At 35.0% G+C, this 26738-nt stretch overlaps 1 protein-coding gene across 5 annotated transcripts in view; it reads left to right on the top strand.

Moving 5' to 3' along the window:
- The window catches only part of IBTK (inhibitor of Bruton tyrosine kinase), a 92472-nt gene that overhangs the window by 10859 nt on the left and 54875 nt on the right, over positions 1-26738 (top strand). For 3 of the 5 annotated variants that reach the window (XM_086707305.1, XM_086707302.1, XM_086707303.1), the window contains exons 3-11: positions 4835-4931; positions 6261-6385; positions 13026-13136; positions 14254-14424; positions 17897-18014; positions 18098-18278; positions 20496-20619; positions 22610-22787; positions 25801-25978. In XM_086707305.1, coding sequence (XP_086563431.1) covers positions 4835-4931; positions 6261-6385; positions 13026-13136; positions 14254-14424; positions 17897-18014; positions 18098-18278; positions 20496-20619; positions 22610-22787; positions 25801-25978 — 1283 coding nt within the window. The remainder of the gene's footprint in view (positions 1-4834; positions 4932-6260; positions 6386-13025; positions 13137-14253; positions 14425-17896; positions 18015-18097; positions 18279-20495; positions 20620-22609; positions 22788-25800; positions 25979-26738) is intronic. The other 2 variants (XM_086707306.1, XM_086707304.1) reach the window with 1 other exon arrangement.

The raw sequence follows: 26738 nt of genomic DNA, 5'->3' as shown, positions 1-26738 counted from the left end.
GTACTAGTTATTGAAATATAACATTTAGGGACTGTTTTTGGGTAGTATGTTTATTTCTTGTTTGGCTAAGATAAAATTAGTTGTGAAAACATTAATGATTAGAATCAGCTTAATTTATTTGAAATTTCCCATCAAGTAGATTAAATTTAGGTGTGTTGTACTCCATAGCCAAACAATGAAGTGTTTTGAGATATACCTCAATGTCATTTCACTAATGAATGCACATGAAAAACTCAAAATCAGACATCATGATATTAAAATTGAAAAATTTCTTTTGTATAGGCATTTTGTCATGTTTGTAGAGGACACAGAGAAAAACAAAACACTTCCTATCCTCAGGGAACTTTTGGTCACATTAGGGAGCTTAGCTTAAGGGTCTTCATCTATTTTTGATTTTTAAAAATGTTTGCTAATTTAATTCCTCTTACTATGTAAAATGTTTGAATATTGGTTTAATTCCCTTACTTTAATCTTATTTTATATAGGAAGCTAGTTGGTATGAGTTAAAGCATTTTATCAGCTCTACTTTTACCCTTTCCCACCTCTAAAACCTCAGCTGTTTTCAAGTATCTGCTAGAAAGCTGGATTACCGCTAGTCTCATCAAGGTTGAGGGGGTCCTTGGATTTTCTGTTATCATAGGGGTTGTTATTCAGGTGTCAGGATTTGGGGCTTCAGTTTGAAATAGCGTCTGGTTTGAATTTTGGGCCTTCCTTCTCTTTGGGGCTTCATTTTCCTTTAGAAATCCTTAATCATTCTTTTCTCCTTGGCTAAGAAAAGCCAGGAAATTGTGCCTTGGGCCTCCTTGCCCTTGGCTTGACTGTCTTTTGTTATCATCAGAGCCCTATTGATCAATGATAGGTATCTAACAGTGGATGTGTTCCACTGATAAAATTTTCCCACAGAAATCTTTCCTATCCTTTTAGTATTCAGGTCTCAACATATCATGCTATCTGCATTTTGATTTTTAGCATATTCTTCTGTCCTTTGACCTTTCAATGTTGTTTAATTGGAAGAGCTGCAGTTATAGGAGTGTTCATGTCAGTTCTACTTCTGGTCAACTATAGCTCTTAGGATATTATGGTTGTCAGAAAGAGACCATACACAAATATACATTTAAAATAAATTGCATTGATTAAAAACTTTATAGTTGTAAGATTTTTTAATTGCCAAGATAAATTGTACAATAAATATAAACCCATACTTTCAGTTCCTGTTTGCCAACAACAACAACCACCTCAGTAGAAACCTCTTGTCTATCAAAAGCTGGAGTAGAGACAGCGAATTTTATGCATATCTTCTTTGGTTCCTTGATTCTATGACAAGATGTGTGCCTGGCAAAGACTGTTTATGCTTGTAGGGTCTTGCTGTATCTGTTGTTGCTATACCATTCTTTCATACTGGTGGTTTATTTATGGTACTTTTCTGGAAAAACTTTAATTTTTTCTATTTGTAAATAGAAGAACTAAATCATAGGATTTAGTGGATTAAATGCTATACTATTTATAGAGTATTTGGAACAATTTTTTTTTTTTTTTGAGTGCCTGATGAGTGCCAGGCATTAATCTAGGTCCTAGGGATGTGTAATGAACACAACAGACAGAATCCTTTTTTTTTTGTTTGAGTTTTTATTTTAGTAGGAGATAGACCAAAACCAAATAATTAAATAAACAAATGGGACAATAAGTGTTGGTGTATTAGATATCTTATTTCATGGAAACAGAAACCAACTACGGTTACCTAAGTAAAAGATATTTTATTAGAAGGGATATCAGATACCTCACAGAATAGACCAGTCATGAACCAGAACAATAAAATTCACTGTCAAATTATAAGCAAGACAAATCTCCTTAAACTCAAATAGAATGGTTATAAACTAAATAGAACTGATATGAAGTACCTTCCCACCTCCCTCCTCCAGGATAATTAGGTAGCAGGACCAGTTTATTAAAATTATTCTAGTTTCTGATGTTAAAACCATGTCCTTTGAATATAAGAGAATGCTTATTTTTCTGTTTTTTCTAGTATGAGGACATCTAGCCAGTTTATCCAAATGTACTTCCAAAGCTTTAAAGAATAGGCTTGAAAGAAGGAGAGAAGAGTATATCTCAATTTACCCCACTGGAAATTATAATCTCAAGATAGTCTTTTGATCCTCCCTTTTTTGGCAGTATATGGGCAGCAATAGTGAGAGAGCCATATTAAACTCATTCAACTTAGCTCATAACTAAGTTGGAAAACTAAGTTTGGAAAAATTGGTGTATCAGATACTTTTGCTGAACCACTTCATGTCATTTTGGCCTCACCTTTGTGTATAGGCTTCTAGCAGCTTTGTGTAGGTGTAAATCTGCACCTTGTTTCTAGCATCTAATGCATGCCCCCTATTTTATGCCCCAGAGCTTGGCATTCATGCATAACCGACCAAAAATACAGGAGAGTTAAATCCCCTTTAGAGCAACTGTTTGCTAATGAAGGCAAACACTTAGCCCTTTTATTCTTTGACTGGAGAATTATTCAGTGATATATTGTATAAGGTTTCCGGAATGCCCTGGTAGGATCATTCACAAGGCTCCTTAGCAGTGGCCTACTTGATAACACATTTTTGTATTGGTTTTTCCTCCTTTTATCTACTTTCCTAGCCCCTCAGTTTCTAGGATCTTTTCCCAAGGAAATTATCTGCATGCCAGTCTTTATCATATGCTTTGTTTTTGAGGAAGACAGTCAAAACAGTTCTCTGTATTTGCAGACAGGTATCTCAGTAGTGTTACCAATGGTTTCTAGTGGAATAGCTATATAAAGCGCATCTGCTCCTTGTTGTAGATATTCTCAACAAATGCTCAGGCTTATAAGCCTGGTATATACTTAGATGATATTTAACAAACTAATGAATCTACCTATTCTTTTGGAGGCATGATCTGTATTTTATTTTTAAACAATTTTTTTTTTTTGAGAGACAGATAGAGTGTGTATATGTATGTGACCTGGGGAGGGGCAGGGGAAGAGAGAGAGAGAATCTTAAGCAGGCTCCATGCCCAGCGTGGAGCCCAGTGTGGAGCTTGATCTTGCTATGGTGAGATCATGACCAGAACCAAAATCAAGAGTTGGATGCTTAATCAACTGAGCCACCAGGTGCCCAAGAGTTGATCTTTAAATAAGTAGGATAGACTACACACTGGTCCTACAACCTTTAGAATTTAAGATGAGCATATTAGAAAATATGAGTCCATATCTAGGGAGCTCTAATAAGTAAGTAAGTAAATAAATAAAATAAATAAATGTAGTCTTATGCAATTGGAGCTACTTAGAATGATACAAATGTATGTAGTCTTACTAAGATCTAGTTGGTATGTATAATGTTTAGAAAAATTTATAAAACTGGCAAAATAAACTTTCTAGGGATCTCAGTTTCTGGGATCCCATTTGTTAAATTCTTAGCTTGGAGTACCCTATCTTGGAACTTACCTTTGTTACTCTTAAAAGGTCAAGCTCAGGTCTTCTCATATGGATTAATTATATCTAATTAAAAAAAAATACTAGGTAACATATAACTTTAAATTTATTAAGATCTTAGATCATTTCTGATCTAAATTTTTTTTTTTTTTTTTTTTTTTTTTTTTACTGGTTAGCTCATAGCTCATTTTAGTCTTTTTTGCTCATTGACAGTCCTTATGTAATCAAGTATTATAACCATCTAGAACACAATGAATTTAGAATTGGTTTTAGTGTATTAGGAATCCATTGTTTCAAGGTAAGAGGAGATTCCTCTTTCTTAAGTAACCTAAAACAGAGTGTTCCAACATATTACACTTAGAGTTTAATAACTTCATAGTTCATCTCTGCCTGTAACTACCCAGGTGAACTGTGTGTACAGATGGGCTGTGATGGCTTGCACCAGTTAAAATAAGGATAAGTCTAATAGTTGAATGTCTTATTAAACTATCAACAAATAGTAATAGTTGTTTTTGAAAATAATGTTTTATATTTTAAAAACTACAGTTAAATAACAATAATATGAATCGAACCTTGCTTTCTATCCCTCCTGCCCCCTTGCACCATATTTTAGAAGAGACAGGTGATCACCCCTGGTGATCACCCTATGGTGATAGGGGTAGGGGTGTGCTTACTGCTTTAAATGTTCTATTTCATGTTGGATTTTGAACTGTGAAGATACAAATTAAAGATTAAATTCATCCTTAAAACATATACACACACATCCTCAGATTTTTTTAAAGATACCATTAATTATATGTGATTTAGAGAAGCCACAATTAAATGATACTAAGATGAAAACCTGTATCACACAAATAGAAATATAAATAGAGGAATATAAATAGAAATATAAAAATAAAGGAATATAGTTGTCTTAAATGTAAATACTTGGTATAATAACATTCAAGGCAAAAAGAGATGGGGCCAAGGTGATCACATTATATAAATAGTAAATTCTAATAGAATGACTGTTCTGTCATTGCCTTGAAATCTTTATAGCCCTTAACTGGACTAGACATGGAACATGGCTCTTTAAATACATAATATGTATGTGTACATGGACAGGCACAGACAGAGAGACCAGAGCTAGGGCATTCTAGGCAACCAGACTTGCCTTACTGTGTTAAACTTTCACATCTAGTTCATTTTGATTTTAAATGTTACTTATTTTATTTCTTAATGTTTTCTGGTTCTTTTATATTCTAAGAATTAGATATCTTATTTTTCTTAGTTCTCTTCTGTGTGTGCGAAAAATGTGGGTGGGCATAGGAGGTAACGTATTTATATATATTTGTTTTCTATTTTTCTTTCCTTCTTTTTTATTTTTTTTTTTTATTTTTTTTTTAGCATGGTGTTAGTCTGTATATTCAAGACAAAGAAGGCTTGTCAGCTTTGGATCTTGTAATGAAGGATAGACCAACTCATGTAGTATTCAAAACTACTGGTAAGAAAATTCTGCAAATATATCCCATTAAGGTATAGCTTAGAAAATTTTAATGAAACTTTTTTCTTATTAAAATACCTGAGAAGGGGCACCTGGGTGGCTCAGTCGGTTAAGCTTCGGGCTTCGGCTCAGGTCATGATCTCACGGTTCGTGGGTTCGAGCCCTGTGTCGGCTCTGTGCTGACAGCTCGGAGCCTGGAGCCTGCTTCGGATTCTGTGTCTCCCTCTCTCTCTGCCCCTCCCCAGCTCATTCTCTGTCTCTCTCTCTCTCTTTCAAGAATAAATAAACGTTAAAAAAAAAAAAAAAATACCTGAGAAAATTTGTGTGTGGATATCTGCAAGGAATTTTTACTTTGGTAAAAATACTTTTGGTGTATGTTGGTTGATAATTTTAGGGTTTTATTCAGAACACTGATTAATTTTGCATTTTCAATTTCAGTTTATACTATGTTAGAGTAAGAACACAGCCTAAGTAGGAAGACGGTTGGAATTGTAACTACTGTAATTAATGTGCATCCAGAAAGTAACATCAGTACTGGAGGTAGAGAGGGAAAGGATGTGATTCTTCTACCCTCACATCCTTCTGATTTCACTTATTTCTCCAATTTGTTTGCTTTTCAACTTTGGAAATGGAAATTGGTGGAAAAGGAGAAGAGTTTTAAATGGAACCGCTCCATAATTTGCATTTAACTAGTGAACAAGCAAGGGCACATTCTTCATTTTTATTTCTACCTTGGGTACTATATTGCAGGTTACAGTTATAGATCTAGTTGAAAAATTTATACGCCTTCCAAAATAAAAATGAAGACTTAAAACTTAGCTGTGATTTGTATCCCAGTTTAATGGGTATTACCCTGATCACTAGTGTGATTTTGCATCTATCAAGAGTAGACTATTAAAAGTTAATGTTTCTGTAGGAACAGTAACTAATATCACATTTGCTTCATCTAGAACCTTTATATTATATATTATATATAATGTAATAAACATCCTATATTTAAATAACTATAGGTATTATTTTCATGGCAACTAAATGGATATGGCAGGTGATATTTTACTCATTTGGCAGTTAAACTAACTGCTAATGAAACAAGGAACAAATGTTAGATTCCTAACGTTGATACAGGACTGTGCTGATTTGGATTTTCTGTTTCTATTCCTAGAATTAGATAATGTGTTAATAGTTTCATAATGTAAGTGATAATGTTGGCAGCATCTTTCTAAATATGATGGTTAAATTAGTTCCTGTAAAGAGTCTCTGTTAAGGAAAATTGATTAGTAGAGTGTATCTATAGATTGAACTAAAACTGGTATTTGTTTTACATTTTAGATCCTACAGATGTCTACACTTGGGGAGACAATACAAATTTCACCCTGGGTCATGGAAGCCAGAATAGCAAACACCATCCAGAATTGGTGGATCTGTTCTCCAGGAGTGGGGTTTATATCAAGCAGGTAGTTTGAAGTATAATTTGAGTACTTTCAGAGATTAAAAAGAACTATTGTGTTTGATAGTTTATTTTTTTTCATTTAGATTGTGTTAACTTTGTTGAAAGGATGATAACATTTTAATAAACAAATTGATCAATAGAACTTCACTAATTCTGTTTTAGATTTTGTTAGCTTTAATCCTACCTAGACTGTGATAAATACCATAAAACTATGAGATGTTTGTGCAAGCAGGGTTCGAAATTAGAAGGCACTATAGAGATATTACTTTAACTTTAAAAAGGTAGAGCTTCTGTTGACTTTCTAGCATTTGTTTCCATTTCACAAAAATTAAGAGTTCTTTACATTGTTTCTCAAGTGAATGTGTTATTGAAACTCATTGTTATTAGTTTTACGGGAGGGAACCTGAGTTCCTAAATATAAGTAATGATAAAATTTTAGTTAATATAATTGTGAAGGTTTGGTCTTTGGGCTTATTTCATTATGCTGAAGGATATCTTCCACTTCCATGGATTTTGCTACTGTTGACATAATCCTCTTTTTCTATAATGCAGTGTGTGTGTGTGTGTGTGTGTGTGTGTGTGTTCACCTGAGGTTGACTAGGTCATCAGAATTCTTAAAATGCTATTCCACCCATTAGCAGCCACTGATGATTGATCACAATTAGGGCAGTTACAAAAGGTACCTCTTTTCCTTTTATGAATTAATATATGTAGTTTTCATGAGCTGAGAGTTTTCAGGAACAAGAATTTTTAAGCTAGTGAAGGAAGAAATGGTGGCATTAGGAAACCAGAGACTGACTACCTTCTGATCCTAAGATATATATGTTACAGAGGAAATGAGCATATTCCACTTGGTTAGGCTTACACATGAAACAGTACACTTAAGGAGAAAGCAACACGTAAGGCAAGAAAGTGAGAATATTTTGTGAAGAGATTAAGCATTAAGGAATTTTATTTACCACAGAATGAGGGTTGAAGCAAGCATTATGGATAGGTTAGAGAGGAAGAAAAACAGTGTAAAGTACAATCAGAAAAGAGAAGACAAGTTTTACAGGAATATTTACTGAGCACCAATTATATAGAGAATCCCATTAGCCACTGAAAGGGGCTGATATTGTACTATAGAACCAAGTGAATTAGCTGAGATTATTAATTTTAGCACAGTATATTCTAGAGAATTAAGGTGAAAAGCTGTAATTAGTTATCTCCTTAAAAAAAAAAAAAAAAACTCAAGAGGTTTGGGGCACCTGGGTGACTCAGTTGGCTAAGCATCCAACGTCAGCTCAGGTCATGATCTCGCAGTCCGTGAGTTTGAGCCCTGCATCGGACTCTGTGCTGACAGCTCAGAGCCTGGAGTCTGCTTCAGATTCTGTGTCTCCTTCTTCTCTCTGCCCCTCCCCTACTCACAGTCTGTCTCTCAATAACAAATAAATGTTAAAAAAAATTAAAAAAAAACAAAACAAAACTCAAGGTTTTGAGGCACCTGGGTGGCTCAATCGATTGAGCATCTGACTTAGGCTTAGGTCACGGACTCGTGGTTCATGAGTTCAAGCCCTGTGTCAGGCTCTGTGCTGACAGCTTGGACCCTGGAGTCTGCTTTGGATTCTGTGTCTTCCTCTCTCTCTCTCTCTGTTCCTCTCATGGTCGGTCTCTCTCTCTCTCTCTCTCTCTCTCTGTCTCTGTCTCTGTCTCTCACTCTTTCAAAATAAAGATTTAAAAAGAAATTCGGAGGTTTTAAAGTTGGAAAACTTATTAAACTCTGGTATTGGTTGTTGAATAGAAGTCAGAAATATAGAGTGACATTCTAAGATTGGAGATAAAATTGAACAAAATGTATTATTTCTGGCTTCAAAAATTTTTCCTTTACAAATGCTAAATTTGTATTACAAATTTGAATACAATTTTGGGTTTTTAGACTTTCTGGGTATTTGTAATACAGCTAAATGAGATAATGACTTTATACATAACTTACCATAAGTGTACATGTTCACAGAATTTACTAAGTAGTTAAAGGATATGTGTAAGTAGAGCTTGCAGTTCAGCTTCTAATTTTCTTACTTTCCATAAGAGCTTGACTTTTTTCTAAGTCAATTTCTAATAATCCTAACATTTCTTTAATTCTTTAAAAAATTTTTTTTAATGTTTATTTTTGAGAGAGAGAGAGAGACAGTGCATGAACGGGGGGGGGGGGGGGGGGGCAGAGAGAGAGGGAGACACAGAATCTGAAGCAGGCTCCAGGCTCTGAGCTGTCAGCACAGAGCCCGACGCGGGGCTCAGACTCAAAAACTGCAAGATCATCACCTGAGCCGAAGTGGGATGCTTAACCAACTGAGCCACTTAGTTGCCCCTAAGATTTCTTTATTTCTTAATCATTTTTTATATCCAAAGTTAGAAATATTTATAGATGGCCTAAGAAATGTAAATGCAAATGATTTTTAAAAGTAAGCAAACAGAATTTTTAAATACTATATAAGGTAAAATAAATACACTGAATGTTAGATACATTGAAAAATAGTCAAGTGTGGCAGAAGGGTTAAGTATGTAGGTACCCAAACAGGCATACTTTGTTTTATTGCACTTCGCTTTATTGCACTTAACAGATACTGCATTTTTTACAGATTGAAGGTTTGTGGCAACCCTGCATTAAGTCTTTCGTTGCCATTTTTTTTCAATAGCGTTTCTTTACTTAATGTCTCCGTGTCACGTTTTGGTAATTCAGTATTTTAAACTTTTTCCTTAGTATTACACAGACCATTGAAAAACTTAGGGGTTGGGGCACTTAACCCCTAATGCAATAAAAAATCTGTGCATAACTTCTAACTTCCCAAAAGCTTAGCTGCTGTTGACTTGGAGTCTTACTGAGAACATAGCACTACTTGTATGTTACATACATTATACTCTATATCCTTACAATAAAGTAAGCTAGAGAAAAGAAAATGTTATTAACAAAGTCATAGGAAAGGAAAATACATTTATTTATTTTTTAAAGTTTATTTGTTTATTTTGAGAGAGAGATAGCACAAGCTAGGAGGGACAGAGAGAGGGAGAGAGAAACCCAAGCAGGTTCCATGCCATAAGCATAGAGCCCAAGGTGGGGCTTGAACTCAAACTGTGAGATCATGACCTGAGCTGAGCTCTGGAGTCAGACATGTAACCGATTGTGCCACCCAGGTCCCCTGGAAAATACCTTTAAAGTACTGTACTGTATGTACTGGAAAACATCTGCATATAAGTGGATGTGCACTGAAATTCAAACCCATGTTATTCAGGGGTCAACTGTATTTCTTCTGGGTGAGCCGTGATAAGTTATCTTTGATATTACCATTGTAATTGTTTTTGGGTAACACAAACTGCATCCATATAAGATGGTGAACTTACTTGATAAATGTGTACTGCACTGTCCATTGTTCCCTGTGTCTCTACCTCTTTTGGAGCCTCCCTATTCCCTGAGACACAAATTATTATAATCAGTCCAATTAACAACTCTGCAACGGGGGTGCCTGGGTGGCTCAGTGGTTGAGTATCCCAACTTCGGCTCAGGTAATCATCTTGTGGTTGATGGGTTCAAGCCCCACGTTGGGCTCTCTGCTAACAGCTCAGAGCCTGGAGCCTGCCTTGGATTCTGTGTCTCTCTCTTTCTCTGCCCCTCCTCCGCTCATTTGTCTCTGTCTCAAAAATACATAAACATTTAAAAAAATTGTTTTTAATAACAAAAAAAAAAAGAACTCTGCAGTGGCCTCTGAGTGTTCAAGTGAAAGGAAGAGTTGCATGTCTCTCGCTTTGATTCAGAAGCTAAAAATGATTCAGCTTAGTGAGGAAAGTGTGTCAAAAGCTGAGATAGGCTGGAAGCTAGACCTTATGAACCAAAGAGTGAACCAGGTTATGAATTCAAAGAAAAGGTTCTTGAAGGAAATTCAAAGTGCTTAATACAGTGAACACGTGAATGATAAGAAAGTGAAACGGCCTTATTGCCAAAATGGAGAAAGTTTTAATCACCTGGATAGAAGATCAAACGCTCGCCATAATAATCGCTTCAGCCAAAGCCTAATCCAGAGCAAGGCCCCAACTCTCTTCAATTCTGTGAGGGCTGAGACAGGTGAGGAAGTTGCAGAAGAAACATTTGAAGTTGGCAGAGTTTGGTTTATGAAGTTTAAGGAAAGAAGCCGTACCCATAACATCAGAGTGCAAGCTGAAGTAGCAGGTGCTGATGTAGAAGCTGCGGCAAGTTATCCCAAGTTCTAGCTAAGAGAATTAATGAAGGTGGCTCCACAAAACAACAGATTTTCCACGTAGACAAAACAGCTTTCTTTTGGAAGAAGATGCCGTCTAGGACTTTTATAGCTAGAGAGAAGTCAATGCCTGCCTTCCAGGCTTCAAAGGACTGGCCAACTCTCTTGTTAGGGGCTGATGACTAAGCTGAAGCCAGTGCTCATTTACCATTCTTAAAACCCTAGGACCCCTAGGAATTATGCTAAATCTACTCTGCCTGTGCTCTACAACTGGAACAACAGATCCTGAATGACAGCACATCTGTGCTGCCCACCTGTGGAGACCAGTGCTCAGAAAAAAAAGATTCTTTCAAAATATGACTGCTCATTGATAACGCACCGGGTCACCCAAGAGCTCTGATGGAGATGTGCCACCACGAGATTCTTGTTGTCATGTTGTTTTTATGTCTGCCAACACAGCATCCATTCTGTAGCCCATGGACCAAGGTAATCATTTTGACATCCAAGTCTTATGATTTAAGAAATGCACTTCATGCAAGTATAGTTGCCATAGACAGTGATTCCTCTGGTGGATCTGGGCAAAGTAAATTGAAAATCTTCTGGAAAGGATTCACCATTCTAGATGCCGTGAAGAACCTGCATGATTCATAGAAATAGGTCAAAATAGTAACATGAACAGGAGGTTAGAAATTGATTCCAGCCTTGGTGGATGAGTTTGAGAGAGTTAAGTAAGTGTAGATGTGGTGGAAGTAGCAAGAGAACTAAAACAAGAAGTGGAGCCTGAAGATGTGACCAAATTGCTGCAATCTCCTGATCAGTCTTAAAGGGATGAGGAGTTGCTTTTCATGGATGAGCAAAGACAGTGGTATCTTGAGATGGAATCTCCTCTTGGTGAAGATGCTGAAGATTGTTGAAATGACAGCAAAGGATTCAGAATATATTACATAAACTTAGTTGGCTAAAGCAGTGGCAGGGTTGAGAGGACCGACTTCAGTTTTGGAAGAAATTCTACTGTGGGTAACATGCTATCAAACAGCATCACACGCTACCGAAAAAATCATTCATGAAAGGAAGAGTCAGTTGATTTGGCAAACTTCATTGTTGAATTGTTTCAAGAAATTGCTATAGCCATCCTCACTTTTAGCCGCCACCGCCCTGATCAGTCAGTAGCCATCAACAATGAGGCAAGAGCCTCCACCAGCAAAAAGATTACAACTTGCTGAAAGATCTGATGATGGTTAGCACTTTGTAGCAATATAGTATTCTTTTTTTTTTAATTTTTTTAACGTTTATTTATTATTGAGAGAGAGACACAGAGCGTGAGCAGGGGAGGGGTAGAGAGAGGGGGAGACATAGAATCTGAGGTAGCCTCCAGGCTCTGAGCTGTCAGCACAGAACCCAACGCGGGGCTCGAAGTCACAACCTGTGAGATCATGACCTGAGCCGAAGTCGGTCGCTTAACCAACTGAGCCACCCAGGGGCCCCCGTATTCTTAAATTAAGGTATATACATTATTCTTTTTTTAGCCACAATGCTATTACATACTTAACAGACTATAGTATAGTGTAAACATAACTTTATGTACTCTTAGAAACCAAAAATTAATTTAACTCACATTGCTGAGAAATTCTCCCTATTGTGGTGATCTGGAGCCAAACCCACAATATTTCCAAGATATGCCTGTATTTACAACTGCTTTTGGTTTCCTGTTAATTGCCTTTTGATGAAGTTCAGTCATTTAAGTACCCTTATCTTCTGGTAAGAGTTTGTGAGTATATAAGTGTGTGGACCAAGAAGGTAAGGGGGATGTTGGAAACATGGCAGGTAAAAAAGGAAGTGGGGAAAAGAGTAAGAGTAAAACTTGAAAATAAATATAAAATTATTTAAATCCATGTAGTGATATTAAAGACATTTTAGACAAAGTCAGAGATACTAAAAGGACATACTAACCACCAGTCTAACATAGGATGTTTTTTAAAAAATATGCTTAAGGCATTTTCACTGTTTGCTTTAATAACATATATTGCTAGTTGTTAATCTTTGTGTTTCATGTTGCATTGCCCAGTTCTTGTTTGGGATTTTATAAATCTGGGAAACAGCTGGCTACTGCTTTTTGTGGTTGAACACTTGATATTTATATTTCCCTTTGTTTAGTCTCTTCTGTGGGAAACATATGCTTAATTTCTTTGTTCTTTTTTCCTATTTATCAGTGTTTTTAGGGATAGTTTTAAAATAAAGCATATATATTTTTAATTTTTATTACAGAACATGTACAAAGTAGAAAAAAGTTACAATAAATCCACACATACCTATCATCCAGCGTAAAGTTAGCAATATTCTGTAGTTTGTGTTTTTATATAAAATAAACCTATTTTATTCAGAGAAATATAATAATATTTTCTTGTTTTCTCTTAGGTGGTGCTTTGTAAATTTCACTCAGTATTTCTGTCTCAGAAAGGGCAGGTTTATACCTGTGGTCATGGTCCTGGAGGACGTTTAGGCCATGGAGATGAACAGACATGCTTGGTAATTGAAATGTCATTACTCATTTTAGGTAACTTCAGTAAAATTTCCATAAACTGGAAGCTTCTGTTAACTAAAAAAAAAACATTATTTTTAACCTACTATAAGCAGAGAGTTATATACCAATTGATAATATAGTTAAAAAAATCAGTTTCCTGGTATATGTCATGTTCAAATTATAGGATTTTGATATGCACAATTCTAAAGCATCATAGAAAAATTATATTTTGCTTATAGCAAATACTTAGACGAGAGTGTATAAATAAGCTTTAAAATAATTCCATAGTTGAGATTTTAAAAGCCAGACTAATTGTAAAATGCTTTTCTTAAAGTAGTTGGATTTGTTGTTTTTTTTTTAACTTCTCATCAGAGTATTTGTGGTCTAAAAGTTGAGCCCTTATTCTCATTGTATAATCACAAAATTGACTCTCAAGCTACTAAAACTTAGTGCTAATTAGAAGAAACTTGCTAATCATTACATTCAATAGAATTGCCTCAGTAGGTATTTTTAAGGTAACTTTTTTTGAAGGGATTACTGGTATATTTGTCATCTATTACAGGGTGCTTTACAAAGAATAGAGAGGTATGACAACGGCTTCCATTTTTTGAGGGTTTATATGTTCTAGGCATCAGTCATACTTTTCATGCAGTATTATTACCTTAACTTAAGCCTCACAGCAGTCCTGTGAGATTATAGGCATTATCATCTCATTTATGTTGTGTCAGAGACTGTTTTTTTTTATACTTAAAAACTCATTTACTCCTTACACCTGTATTTTCCTGTATTTTTATTTATTTTTTCCGTACTTGAATACTTTGGCTGAAGAGCTGCCTTTATTTATACCAAACAAATTTGCACTGGGTGTATGATAAGGGCTCAAAAATCATTTGTTGGACTGAATTATTTTATTGAAATGTCTTGCTGGGATTTTGTATTTTACTCATAAGCCAATGTCCATATCCTATTAAACTCACCTGTCCCTTGCTGAATTGTAGGGTTTACCTGTGATAGATACAGCCATTTATCAGTGTTGTCATTTTGGATACAGTATCACCAGATTCTATTTGCATTTTTGTATAAATGACTAATATATTATACTAAGCTAATTTTATTTTGTAGATCCCTAGGCTTGTGGAAGGACTGAGTGGTCATAATTGTTCCCAGGTGGCAGCTGCAAAGGATCATACTGTTGTACTGACTGAAGATGGATGTGTTTATACATTTGGACTAAATATTTTTCATCAATTAGGAATTATTCCTCCACCTTCCAGTTGTAATGTACCCAGACAGGTAAACTTCTTTTTTTTAAAACAACAAGATGACTGTTATAAAACCTGTGTGGATAAAAAGATGGAAGATATTGATATGCAACTTATTTTACTTATATTCCATGGTATATACTTTATTTTTCACAGGAGTCATTAAGCATAGTATAAATTAGCATTTGTTTGGAGTAAGAAAGAAGGCACTTGGGAAATTAGGCCCCAAACTGCCTTTGATTCAGTTTTTTTTTTTTTTTAAATTTTTCTTAATGTTTATTTTTTTTTGAGAGGGAGACAGAATGTGAGCAGGGGAGGGGCAGAGAGATTGGAGACACAGAATCCAAAGCAGGCTCCAGGCCTTGAGCTGTCAGTAGAGAGCCGGATGCGGGGCTGGGACCTGTGAAGCACGAGATCATGACCTGAGCTAAAGTCAGATGCTCAACTGACTGAGCCACCCAGACACCGCTCATCTTTTTAAGTATTCACAAACAGAGGGGGATCCACATTTTTGGGGTTTGAAACAAATAATTTTGAGGGCGTCCTTAAGAAAAGACATGAAATTTATAAATGCAAAATGGGCTATCCAAATGAGTTACCCAGAAGCCTGAGCTTATTGGCCTCATGGAAAATCTGCCTCTGCACAGAAATCCTACCTGGCAAGATTATTTGAGGGGACATAGGTTCAAAAGCCACTGTTATTTATTCTAATTTCCAGCTCCCATTTGCACAGCCACCACTGCTCAATTTCACAGACCTAGTTCACAGAACTAGGAGTGGTGCTCTAAATTAATATATTACTAGAATCATCACTTAATAACAAACGTGTTTTCAGCTCATAAAATTTTGTATTTCAGAGGTTAAATTTCTTTCCTGGTTTAATCCTCTGGATTTAAATTTTTTAAGTATATGGGGTGCCTTGGTGGCTCAGTTGGTTAAGCGTCTGACTTGATTTTGGCTCAGGTCATGATATCACTGTTTGTGGATTTGAGCCCCACATCAGGCTCCATGCTGTGCAGAGCCTGCTTGGGATTCTCTCTCTGCCCCTCCCCCTCACGCACGTGTGGCACTCTCTCAAAATGAATGCATAAACTTAAAAAATAAAATTATTAGATACATATTTTTTATTTACTAAATTATTAAATCTAATGCTTTTCCATTGTGGATGAATAATGGATCAAAAGGAAGTATTACTCAGAAATAGAGGTACTCTCCAATCTGTGGTACTTTTTGGTTGGAAGATCCATTTTCTATAGTGTGGAATTTGTGGATATTTAATCATTTTGTAGATTTCTATAGAAATGGTAGATTTTATTTCTGTTTTTATTCTCATTGTGTGGCTGTCTTGGAGCTTTGGGTTGATATGGACATACCCAGTATTCTCAACTGGGGTTACTTTTGCATCTCCAGGAGTCATTTGGTAATGTGCAGAGACATTTTTAGTTGTTGCACTGTGGGTAGGGGCAGGAGTGGTGCTACTGACATCTAGTACATAGAGTCCAGGGACACTGCTAAACCTGTAATTTACAAGATAGTCCCCTACAACAAAGAATCATCAGACTGAAAATGTCAATAGTGCTGCTCTGAATATGTCAAATTTTTTTTTTTCATTTTCTTCATTTTCCTTTTTTTTTTTTTTTAATCTGGTAAGTGTACTGTTTAATTCCCATCCGCTCTTTCACCCTTCTCCCCACCCACCCACCACCTCTCTGGTGACTTTCAGTTCTTTATAGTTAAAAACCTCTTTCTTGATTTCTGTCTTTTTCTCCTTTGCTCATTTTTTTTCTTAAATTCCACATGTGAATGAGATCATATGGTATTTGTCATTCTCTAATTTTGCTCAGCATTATTCTCTGTAGCTCTGTGTTGTTGCAAATGGAAAGATTTCTTTCTTTTTTTTTTTTTGTGGCTGAATAATCATCTATTGATGGATGCTTGGGCTGCTTCCATAATTTGGTTATTGTAAATAATGCTGCAATAAACATGGGTGTACATGTATTCCTTTAAATTTTGAGTAAATACCCAGTAGTGTGATTCTTGGATCATAGGGTAGTTCTATTTGTAGTATTTTGAGGAAACTCCATACTGTTTTCCACAGTGGCTGCCCCAGTTTGTATTCACACCAGTGCAAGAGGGTTTGTTCCCCTTTCTCCACATCTTTGCCAACAATTGTTTGTGTTTTTGTTTTTAGCCATCCTTCCAGGTGTGAGGTGATATCTCATTGTAGTGTTGATGTATTTCCCTGATGATGAGCATCTTTTTATGTATGTGTCTGTGGCCATCTGTATGTCTTCTTTGGAGAAATGTCTGTTCATGTCTTCTGCCCATTTTGAGTGGATCATTTGTTTTTTGGGAATTGAATTGTGTCAATTCTTTATATATTTTAGATACTAACCCTTCATCAGATATGTCATTTGCAAGTATCTCCTCCCATTCAGTAGGTTCCCTTTTGGTTTTGTTGATTGTTTCCTTTGCTGTGCAGAAACTTATTTTAATACAGTCTCAATAGTTCATTTCTGCTTTTATTCCTCTTGCCTCAGGAGACCTATCTAGAAAAAAGTTGCTATGGCCAGTTTCAGAGAGATTACTGCTTGTATTCTCTTCAAGGATCTTTATGGCTTCAGGTCTCACATTTAGGTCTTTTATCCATTTTTGAGTTTATTTTTGTTTATGGTGTAAGAAAGTCATCCAGTTTCATTTTTTGGCATGGAGCTGTCTATTTTTCCCAGCACCATTTTTTGAAGAGACTGTCTTTTTCCCATTGTTTTTTCATTCCTACTTAATCAAAGATTAATTGACCATATAATTGTGGATTTATTTCTGGGTTTTCTGTTTTGTTCCATTGATACATGAGTATTTTTATGCTAATACCATACGGTTTTAATTATTACTACTTTGTAATATACTTGAAATCTGGAATTGTGATACCTTCAGTTTTGTGTTTCTTTTTCAGGATTGCTTTGGCTATTCCTGGGATGCAAGGGTGGTTCAGTATTTGCACAGCAACTAGTGTGATATGTTATATCAATAAGTCATCTGGTTAAAAATGTCAGTTGTGCCATTGAGAGACCCTGAATGTGCCAATATTTGCACAACAATCAGTATGATATGTTATGTCAATAAGTCATCTGGCTAAAAATGTCAGTAGTGCCATTGAAAGACCCTAAATGTGTCAAATTTAAAAGTACTACATTTTCTGATGAAATGAAAATGCTCATTTTGCATATTGCTTGTTGATAGTTTGATTTGGTTTGTATACCATGCCAATTTTTTATATGTTAAAATTGCTGACTTAAAATGGCTATATCAAAATGTCTTGTGTTCTGAGAAGAGTTGGAGTCTCAGTGTTAGTGCTGAGATCTGTTAGTGAATTCTGTCATTAGAACTTGAGAGGGTACTGATGGTGAGTATGCCATATATTGATACCTTCATCAACTGGATCTTGTAAAAATTGTACTAGTTCATAGATACATAGTAAACTGCTGTCTTGTCTTTTTGAATAGATGCAGGCAAAATATCTGAAAGGAAGGACAGTCATTGGAGTAGCAGCAGGCAGGTTTCATACAGTGCTATGGACTAGAGATGCTGTTTACACTATGGGACTAAATGGTGGACAACTGGGTAAGAAGTCTTGATGACAATGTCTGAAAAAAAATTGAATTCTTAAAGTGGATATTTTGTGATTTATTTATGCAATTTTTTAGGTTATTTGCCAGATCCCAATGGAGAAAAGTATGTAACTGCTCCTCGTCAGGTCTCTGCCCTTCATCATAAGGATATCACTTTGTCTTTAGTTGCTGCAAGTGATGGGGCCACAGTCTGTGTTACCACGAGGGGAGATATTTACTTACTTACAGACTATCAGTGCAAAAAGATGGCTTCTAAGTAAGTGTATTTCTGTAAAGAAATCTCACTTTAATAATAACTCAACTCTTCCAGCAAAACTCTGATTATCAGCTTTATGCTGTATGATCTGAAGTGTCGGATTGAGAAAGTGGAATGGAGAAAATTTAAAACTGAAAGGAAAGAGTTTTTGCATTTGATGACCTTAGTCTTTTGACAAGCATCCAGGGAATGTATGTAGTAGAAGTTCTCTGTAGGGACACCTGGGTGGCTCAATCAGTTAAGCGTCTGACTTCGGCTCAGGTCATGATCTCATGGTTCGTGGGTTCAAGCCCCATGTCCAGCTCTGTGCTGATAGCTCAGAGCCTGGAGCCTGTTTCAGATTCTGTGTCTCTTTCTCTCTCTCTGCACCTCTCCTGCTCACACTCTGTCTTTCTCTGTCTCAAAAATAAACAAACATTAAAAAATTAAAATTCTCTGTAAATTATAAAGCAGTATTTCTGAATTATGTTTAACATATGGTTAAGGGTGACCTATAAATTTCATTTTTTTTAATGCTTCAGGTACACAAAACTAGATTAATCATAATTCTTGGTTTGTGACACAATCATCATTGGTTCATGTGTACCCCCCCTTTTTTTTGTTATGTACTTCTTTATTTAAAAAAAAATAATCATATACCATGGATTCAGTCCATGTATTTATAACTAAGTTGTATATTTTTTATCTTTATATTTGTGTAGCCTGTTGTTACTGAAAGTAAGTCTAGTAGAATGCAGTTAATTTAGCAGCAGTTGGTTGGCTCATCAAAAAGCCAGGTAAAGCAGGGAATCCTAGAAATAAGGTGTAAATATCACTAGGTCCACCAGTTGGAGTTCCCTCCCTATCTTTCATACATAAGCCATACCCAGAAGGTGTCATCTCTGATTTCATCTTGAACAGTGTAAGGAGCAAGTGATTAAAACAATTGTGAGATAAATTAATATGGTAAGAGTCCTTTACTTCTCATACATTTTCAATCTTACATAGTCGATTAATCCATTTCTTGTTTGACAGCAGTTTTTTGCTTTACATATTTCATGTGTCATGCTAAAGTATTCAACTTTCAGAATAAACATTCTTTTAAGAGTAATATTTTATTGGCTTATATGTTATCTTATTCAATAATTACAGTAATAAATACAAGTAGAGAAATACATCTTGGAACAAATAAGATGAAATTCAACTACCTGGAAGAGTATAGCTCAATTAGTGGAAGCAATAGTGTGCAGGATTTCTAAAGATTCGCCATCTAACTTTTAAATAAGCAATCAGGCATTTAATTTGAAATGCAACAAAATGTGCCTTTGCTATTGTAAATGAGATGGTACTTCATAAACAGATTCCATCCATGAAATTAGCTTATGAGCAGAGAATGTCAACCATCAGTTTGCCACAATTTAGCTTCTATGTGTAACAATTGGAAGGGTATTAATTGTAGGTCATATTTCAGTTTTAGAAACATGAAAGTGTGAACATAAATGTTTCTAGGAACTGACTAGCTTTTTTTCTGGTCATGAGGTAGTTTTTTTTGGATATTATATTTTGTTATTGATTAATAACATTAAATTGTGTAAATATGTTATAGCCAAGTTTCTAACTAAGAAAATTCTTTTGTTACAAATTGTTACAACATAGTAATTTTGAAAAGTAAAAAATAAAAAAAAAATCTTAATGCAAGCAAAGTATCTGAAAAGGGAGTACAATGACTGGACTAGCAGTAGGTTTCACACAATACTATGGGCATATCACATGTGCAGATATAATGGAATGGCTAGTGGATGTGTTATTAAATTAGTAATGATTTTCCTGGTAGCTGTAGCTATTTAGGGTTGTCCATATTTGAAATTAAGAATTTGTTTCATTTTGAATTTAAAGTTTTTCATTTCTGTTAAATTGCAAATATACTTAGGAGCTTTTAGTTTTATCAGTTACTTAAAATAGAGTGAACGTGTGCATTAGCAAGTGGGGCTTTAAGTGTCAAATGTGTGTATATGTGTGGGTAGAGGCATTTGGGAGGGAAGGACTTGCTATAAAAAGAAATGGCCATTATATAGGGGAAACTTATGGAAAGAAGGGACTAAGGATACCAAAGTCCAAGTCATCTTCCTTTACCTTTCACAAAAATCACCCTAGATTATTGTTTGAATAGTAATTTCTTTAAAATCGAGCATGTGTATTTTAGAGAACATATTAATGTAGAATTTTTTTTTCACCTAGGCAACTAAACTTGAAAAAAGTTCTTGTTTCTGGGGGGCGTATGGAATACAAGGTTGATCCTGAAAATTTGAAGGAAAATGGAGGTCAGAAAATCTGCATTCTTGCAATGGATGGAGCTGGAAGGGTGAGTGTATATTTATGCAAAAATGTAGTAATTTTGTTCTCAGTTGATAGCTGTAGAGGACCTGATAATGCGAACATGAATTACCATGATAATGATTTCTATTGACTTTATTTCTCTCTTTTTGACATCTAGTACTAATTAGTATGGAGCTGGTACTTCAGGGAAAGTTTGATGACATTAACAAAGCTGCCCTGTGAAACATTAGTTAAAACTGTAGTTCCAGATTTCATTTACTGTGCTTAAAATGGAAATACGGGATTTTGATGGATTATTTGATATGTATACTGAGTACTGATAAAGATATCAAGTTGAATAGATATGATATATGTAACTACTCTTTAAAAAAAGTAATAGCTAAACAGGTAGTAATAAAAATTTGGTGCATAATTAGAAAGTTTTCCCCCTATTTAGTGTTTTTTTTTTTTTTTTTTTAAAGTTTATTTGAGAGAGAGTGAGCAGGGTAGGGGCAGAGAGAGAAGGGGGGGGAGAGAGAGAGAATTCCAAGCAGGCTCCATACCATCAGTGCAGAGCCTGATGTTGGGCTCGAACTCACAAACCGTGAGAGCATAACCTGAGCTGAAACCAAGAGTCAGACACTTAACCGACTGAGTCGCCCAGTTGCCCTTCTCCAGATTTAGTTTTAAACAAATATACATGTATGTATATTTTCAGAGGCTGTAACTGTCATATATAAAAGATAATGTATTTCTAGATCACTATATGATGACTCTCTAATCTCTCTCCATTTAAGTAGAGTTCTAATTTTAGTTCCCTGTTCAAATATGTCAGTACATTTCTCTAATGAAATTGTTAAATTAAAAGTATACATTAGTAACATAAAGAATTTTACACTGTGGCTAGAAAAACACAGATTGTTATTTGTTTATGAAGTAGAAACATACAATGAGAATATTTTCTGAGGTTTACATAGTGCTATAAAATTTGACATTTTTGAAATTGAAGAATTAATCATAAAGCTCCACCTACTGGTACTGAACAGATATAAACCTATAGTTGATCATTTTAACATAGGGAAATATATTAGAATTAGAGTTCTAATTTGTACTAATGGAAGCAGAGGCATGGGATTACACAAAATAGTACAAAAAACATTTGACTCTAGGATATGTTTCATTTATATTAATATGGATCTAGTTTATACCTCTGGATTTTTACTTTCTGCAAAATTAGAATCTTGCTATGAAAAACCAAGCTCTGAAGGAATCAATCAGTATAGTCTTTTTTATGTAACTTTTGAGTGACCTTGGCAGATAACCATTTTGTTTTAGTTTTTTTAATTATGAGGGGATTGAACTTCTAAAACTAAGCAGCATTAATTTTTCAAATGAGATCTTTCTTGGAATGCAAATATATAAAGCAGACCAGAGTTGCTGCTCTGGATAAAGCTGGATTGTGAAACTCAGCACCCCACCTCTCATTATTTTCTCCATCCCTGAGCATCAGCGTCTAAGCCATTTCTCAGGAACACTAAGATTTGCAGAACCACTTGGAAGCCATAACTGTATTATGAGTTTTCTATCTCTAAGATTTTGTTTTAGTTTTATAATTGGGTTATTCATACATCTCCTTTTTTTTGAGAGTTAAAGTTTGGGTTTTCATAGGGTGATTTTCATTCTTGCAAATAGATGGTACTGCACAAGTCTGATATCTAAGATACAGCTTTCATAATTTTTTCTTTATCATTGTAGCAAATCTGTTTGCCAAAAACAAGTAATACTGAAAATTACTTCTTCTTAAGAGGAGTGTCTTTGAAATATTTTTAATGCTTCGTATTTGTTTGATATACCTTTTTCTGGAAGACACAGTTCTTTAAAAATAGATTTTTATAGTATCTTTTTTCCATAGAAGAATGAACATTGAAACATTAATTAGAACTTTTATTTTATAGATACTCTTTCCTGATTTCAGTTTTTGGTTGTTCAAATGCTGTATGGGAATATATTTATATTCCAATGTAATTTGGTTTCAGGTATTTTGCTGGAGATCAGTCAGCAGTTCCTTGAAGCAGTGTCGATGGGCCTATCCACGCCAGGTGTTCATTTCTGATATTGCTTTAAATAGAAAAGACATTTTATTTGTCACACAGGATGGAGAAGGATTTAAAGGGAAGTGGTTTGAAGAAAAAAGAAAGAATTCTGAAAAGAAAGGTCAGTTCATATACGTGAGTAGCACATAAAGTACCTTTGAGTTAACTTTTTAATTTTGCAAGTATTTATCATTAGGTTTGACAAGTATTATTAGGTTTTACCCTTAGGTCTCCTCTTTTGGTTGTGGTTTGTGTGTGTGCAGGTAAGCAGAGTGAATTCAGTCCACTTAAATCGAGTTTTCAACCTTTCATCTGTCTCAGTAGATCTTGAGGTCACAGCTCCTTCCTATCGGTAATAGAAGATCACTATTGTTAATAGAACATTACACTGTTGCTAGCCTTGGTTCAAGGGGCGGGGAAGTGTAAAGTTTAAAAAAAAAAAACGCTTCCCAGATGCTTTTTTTTTTTCTTTTTTTAAAAAATTTTTAATGTTTGTTTATTTTTGAGAGAGAGCAAGAGACAAAACATTAGCTGGGGAGGGGTAGAGAGAAAGGGAGACACAGAATCTGAAGCAGGCTCCAGGCTCTGAGCAGTCAGCACAGAGCCCAATGTGGGGCTCCAACCCACGAACCGTGAGATCATGACCTGAGTTAAAGTTAGATGCTTAACCGACAGAGCCACCCAGGTGCCCCTCAGATGCATTTGAACCATCTTCCAAGCTCCATTTTTACTCTTCCTCCCTACGTTGAGAATTGAGTGGCTTGTACTTTTTTTTTTTACATGTATATATACAGTTAAAGTTTTTAAACAGTACATTTCATGACTTAAGGGAAAATTATGGGAAGAATAAAGTTTTCATATTTATTGAGAATTTTAAAAAGAAAAGGTAGTTGTATTAAACAGCTGCTAAATAGAGATGTTTTATTTCATTCCTTGATGAATATAAAGGATAGCTTTAAGATGCCACCATTGAAAATAGAAGCTTTTCATTATATAGTTCATTCTTAATTTTTTCTGATTATAAATTTATAAATGTTTGGATTACTTGCATTGTTTTTTAACTTAGCAACTTTTTTCATTCATAATTATTCTCTGTTGATTTTTCTTCTGGAGAAACTAGAATACATTTACTTCTTCACAGTTCATTGGCCCCACCGTAGCCCATGTCACATGGACAACTGCAAAAAAATATGTTGCCTTATTTGTACTCTTGTTTCTTTTTATCTGTTCTTAACTGATTATCAGAGCGATCTTTTAAGATCTGATTCTAATATTCCTGTGTTTTTAAAAACTCTTTAATGGTTTCTGCACTTGCTAAACATGGCCTCTACAGCCCTTGCTCTGACCCTTGTCTATGTCTCTGATATCATCTTGATTTCTCTCCCTTTCATTTACCACTCTTCAGTCACATTGACCTTCAGATTTTCAATTTTGTTCAGTAGTCCCAGGGCTTTTTCTAATTTTTCACCTCTCAGCTTAATTTGTATGTCAGAAATGTTTTCACAGATCGCATAATCTAAATTGAGGGTACCCGATTTCACTTCTCATATTCCCTTTGTATTTTCATGGTGCAGTTCATTTTTATTTGTTTTCATGTATTTATCTTTGTGACTAATTTTTTTAATGCTTTTTTCCTATCAGACTGATAAGATGGCAAGGACCTTAACTGCTTTACTGTATCCTTAGCATTCAGCATATTTTCTGACAGATAGTAGTCCCTTATTAAACTATCCGTTGAATAAATAAATCAGTTATTGTATGCTAAAACATATATAGAGCACATTTATACTCAGACAATTACAAACATTCTTCAAAATCATAAAGCCACAGCGGAGTGATTAATGATTTGTTGTATTTTATTTCTTTATAGATTATGCAAGTCTGTAAACATATAAAGTATATTTACTACATGCCAGATATAGGACTATGCTTTAATGATACAAAATATATGTAAGATGGGCCCCTGTTCTCAGACACTCATAAGTTTGTAGGGATAGTAGACATGTATATAAATATTTACAGTTTAAAAATACTAATATATTTATGTTAGGTTTTTTGAGAGCACAGAAACTGAAATAACTTGAGTATCAGAGTAAGATTAGGAAAGCCCTCTAAGACTGAAATAGAGTGAATTTGAGAGAGTAACCAAAATGCAGGTTTTGACTTGTAAATGTTGGAAGTCCTTGGAATTGTATCTTCGCCATATTTAGTGGTCTAAAACTGAATTCATGATCTCTGCTCCCACATCTGTTTTGCAATGTTTTCTTTCCAACTAAATGGTTACCTTTGACACCTCACTTACCCCCCCCCCCGCCCATCCCTGTATCCAATCTGTCACCAAGTTTTTTCACTTAAGTCTCAAGTATTTCTGAAATCTTTCCACTTGCTCGAGTTTCATTGCTACAGTAACTTCAGTGTTATCATTTATTTTTTTCTGGATTCTTATTAAAGTCATTTCCTAAATGATCTCTGTTTTTATTTTTAATTACTTCCAACATTCTTCATATTGCAGCTGGAGTCATTTCTTTGCATGCAGATTTCATACTTTTCTTTCATAGCCTTGATCTGACTTGTAATGATACAATCATTTGTTTAAACATCTGTCTTCTCTGCTACATTGTGTACTCTAAGATCTAGGGACATGCCTAACATCACTACTGTATCACAAGGGATAGACTGATGATCACTGTATCACAGGAGCACAGTGTAGTCACTCAGATATTTGCTGAATAAATGGAAGAATGGAGAAGGAAGTGGGGGAACAAACAAGCGTACAAATTATGAGGATGCTAAATTTACATATTTTTAATGCAAGCTGAGGAATTTTAGAAGCCAGTATAGCACTAGATTTGTTTTTTAGAAAGATAACTTTGGTTGCAGTGTGGAGGATGTTTTTGCTGAAAGGAATGAAGTTGTGGATAATTGAGAATGGACTCACCAAAATTTCCTGTTTAATACCTGTACATAGGGTACAAATTGTGTTGAAGAGAGGGAGGATATAGTTCTTCAAGAGGACTGCTATGTGAAAGATATTTCCATATTCTAGTTGTTTTTCTATTTTCTTTACTCTTAAACCATTTTAATAGCTTCAATAAAGCCTCCATTAATGAAAGTTTATTTATTTTTCTTTTTAGCAGAGATTTTATCAAATCTTCATAATTCCTCATCAGATGTGTCTTGTGTCTCTGATATAAATAGTGTGTATGAAAGAATTCGACTTGAGAAACTTACTTTTGCCCATAGAGCTGTTAGTGTCAGCACAGATCCAAGTGGATGCAACTTTGCAATCCTGCAGTCAGATCCTAAAACAAGGTACACTTGTATATATTAAATTTCATTTTTTAGAAGAAATAATCCCTTTCTTTTGTTTTCAGTAGCTGCTGGAACAAATTTAATTGAACTGCTTTTGCCAAGACTTGAAGAGACTTTAGACATAAAATCATATTAGCTGGATAACTCAAAGGTGTAATTTGTTATAGGAAATGATGAGAGTTTCTTTTCGTTTGTAAACTGATATTTATTGAAAATACTGAAGATACATATGTACATGCACAATATTTATTTATATTGTAGTACTTAAGATGTACTCTAGGTTCTCAGATTCTGAGAAATATAAATATTTGTTATGTAGTTTGAAAAAATATCTAACCCTTGAATATGAAAATTAACAAAAGAAGAGGTAGTATATAGTCATCTGTAGGGTAGTGTGACTCTCAGTGCAAAGTCACATTAGTAGAGAGATGACAGGTTAAGATAAATATTAAATATTTAATAAATATTTATAGGGTGCTGTTGGGAAGAAATCCTAGAAGCAGGGTGACCATCCAACCTGGTTTGCCCAGGTCTGTCCCATTTAAAGCACCAAAAGTCTCATCTCCTGGAAAACCCCTCAATCCAGGACAAACTGGGAGGATGGTTCCCCTACCTGGAAGGGTGGAATGTGGATTGGGAAGGTGTGATAACATTCTTACAGTATTGAAACAATCAGTGTTGTGGACTGATTGTATGTCTTTGTGTGTGTTTATCTTTACTTCCTGAGTTTCTGACCTATTCTGGGATCATACCTGAAGTA

The sequence above is a fragment of the Puma concolor genome, chromosome B2, assembly GCF_028749965.1.
Source record: "Puma concolor isolate L17-30 chromosome B2, mPumCon1.1.hap2, whole genome shotgun sequence".
NCBI classification, from domain to species: domain Eukaryota; kingdom Metazoa; phylum Chordata; class Mammalia; order Carnivora; family Felidae; genus Puma; species Puma concolor.
Note: the sequence above shows the minus strand (reverse complement) of the source record. Positions and strands in the feature narration are given on the sequence as shown.